General features: G+C 51.5%; 1 protein-coding gene across 1 annotated transcript in view; it reads right to left on the bottom strand.

Moving 5' to 3' along the window:
* LOC106811672 (carnitine O-palmitoyltransferase 2, mitochondrial-like) overlaps nt 1–1,098 on the bottom strand; it is a 30,846-nt gene that overhangs the window by 15,647 nt on the left and 14,101 nt on the right. The window contains 1 exon segment of the mRNA XM_014815373.1: nt 532–701. Coding sequence (XP_014670859.1) covers nt 532–701 — 170 coding nt within the window.

The raw sequence follows: 1,098 nt of genomic DNA on the forward strand, positions 1-1,098 counted from the left end.
GCACGTATGCGCACGTATATAGCACGTATGCGCACGTATATAGCACGTATGCGCACGTATATAGCACGTATGCGCACGTATATAGCACGTATGCGCACGTATACGCACGTACGCGCACGTATATAGCACGTATACGCACGTATGCGCACGTATGCGCACGTATACGCACGTATGCGCACGTATACGCACGTATGCGCACGTATGCGCACGTATGCGCACGTATACGCACGTACGCGCGCGTACGCGCACGTATACGAACGTATGCGCACGTACGCGCACGTATACGCACGTACGCGCACGTACACGCACGTATGCGCACGTATACGAACGTATGCGCACGTATATACACACAATCTACACACGTATATGCGACCGTTTCGTCACCTGTGTCGCTAACTGCACCAGAGTGTCAGTGCCTAGCTCGTGCTGTACGTAGCAAATCTTTGAATTAGGAGTACTGCGCTAGGAGGCATTGGACTATGAAGACTCAACCTCAGCGAGACTTGTCACTCGCGTGTGTATGATTGTCACCTGTATTGCCAACTGCATCAGAGAGTCGGGACTCAGCTTGTGCTTCTTCACGTAAGCCTTGTTGATGTTCGGAAACTCGTAGAGGTGAATGCCGAGCGTGTTCACGAAGTTGTGGAACCTCGCGCGCGCCCCGTCGACGTCCTGCTTCAGAGCGTCGCTCAGAACAAACTCTGCGAACAGAACAGCGGAAGGAAACGATGCAGCGAACAACTCGATGCCGTGAAATCCGATCGACTTACTCTACTTTATAACCTTTAGCTCCTATTACATGGGGGGGGGGGGGGTAATAGCTGGCATGGGTGATTTTAGCTATCATGAGGTGTTGGCTAGCAAGGGAGATGTTAGTTAGTATGGGTGGTGTTATCTAGCATGGAAATTAGCTAGCATGGATGTTAGCTAGTATTGGTGATGTTAGCTAGCATTAGAGGTGTTAGCTAGCATGAGGTGCTAGCCGGGAGATGTTAGCTGGCATCCGGGTGCTAGCTAGCATAGGTGGTGTTATCGAGCATGGGTGGTGTTAGCTAGCATGGGTGGTGTTAGCTAGCATGGGTGGTGTTAGCTAGCATG

This window comes from Priapulus caudatus, unplaced genomic scaffold (assembly GCF_000485595.1).
Source record: "Priapulus caudatus unplaced genomic scaffold, Priapulus_caudatus-5.0.1 Scaffold562, whole genome shotgun sequence".
Classification (NCBI taxonomy): domain Eukaryota; kingdom Metazoa; phylum Priapulida; class Priapulimorpha; order Priapulimorphida; family Priapulidae; genus Priapulus; species Priapulus caudatus.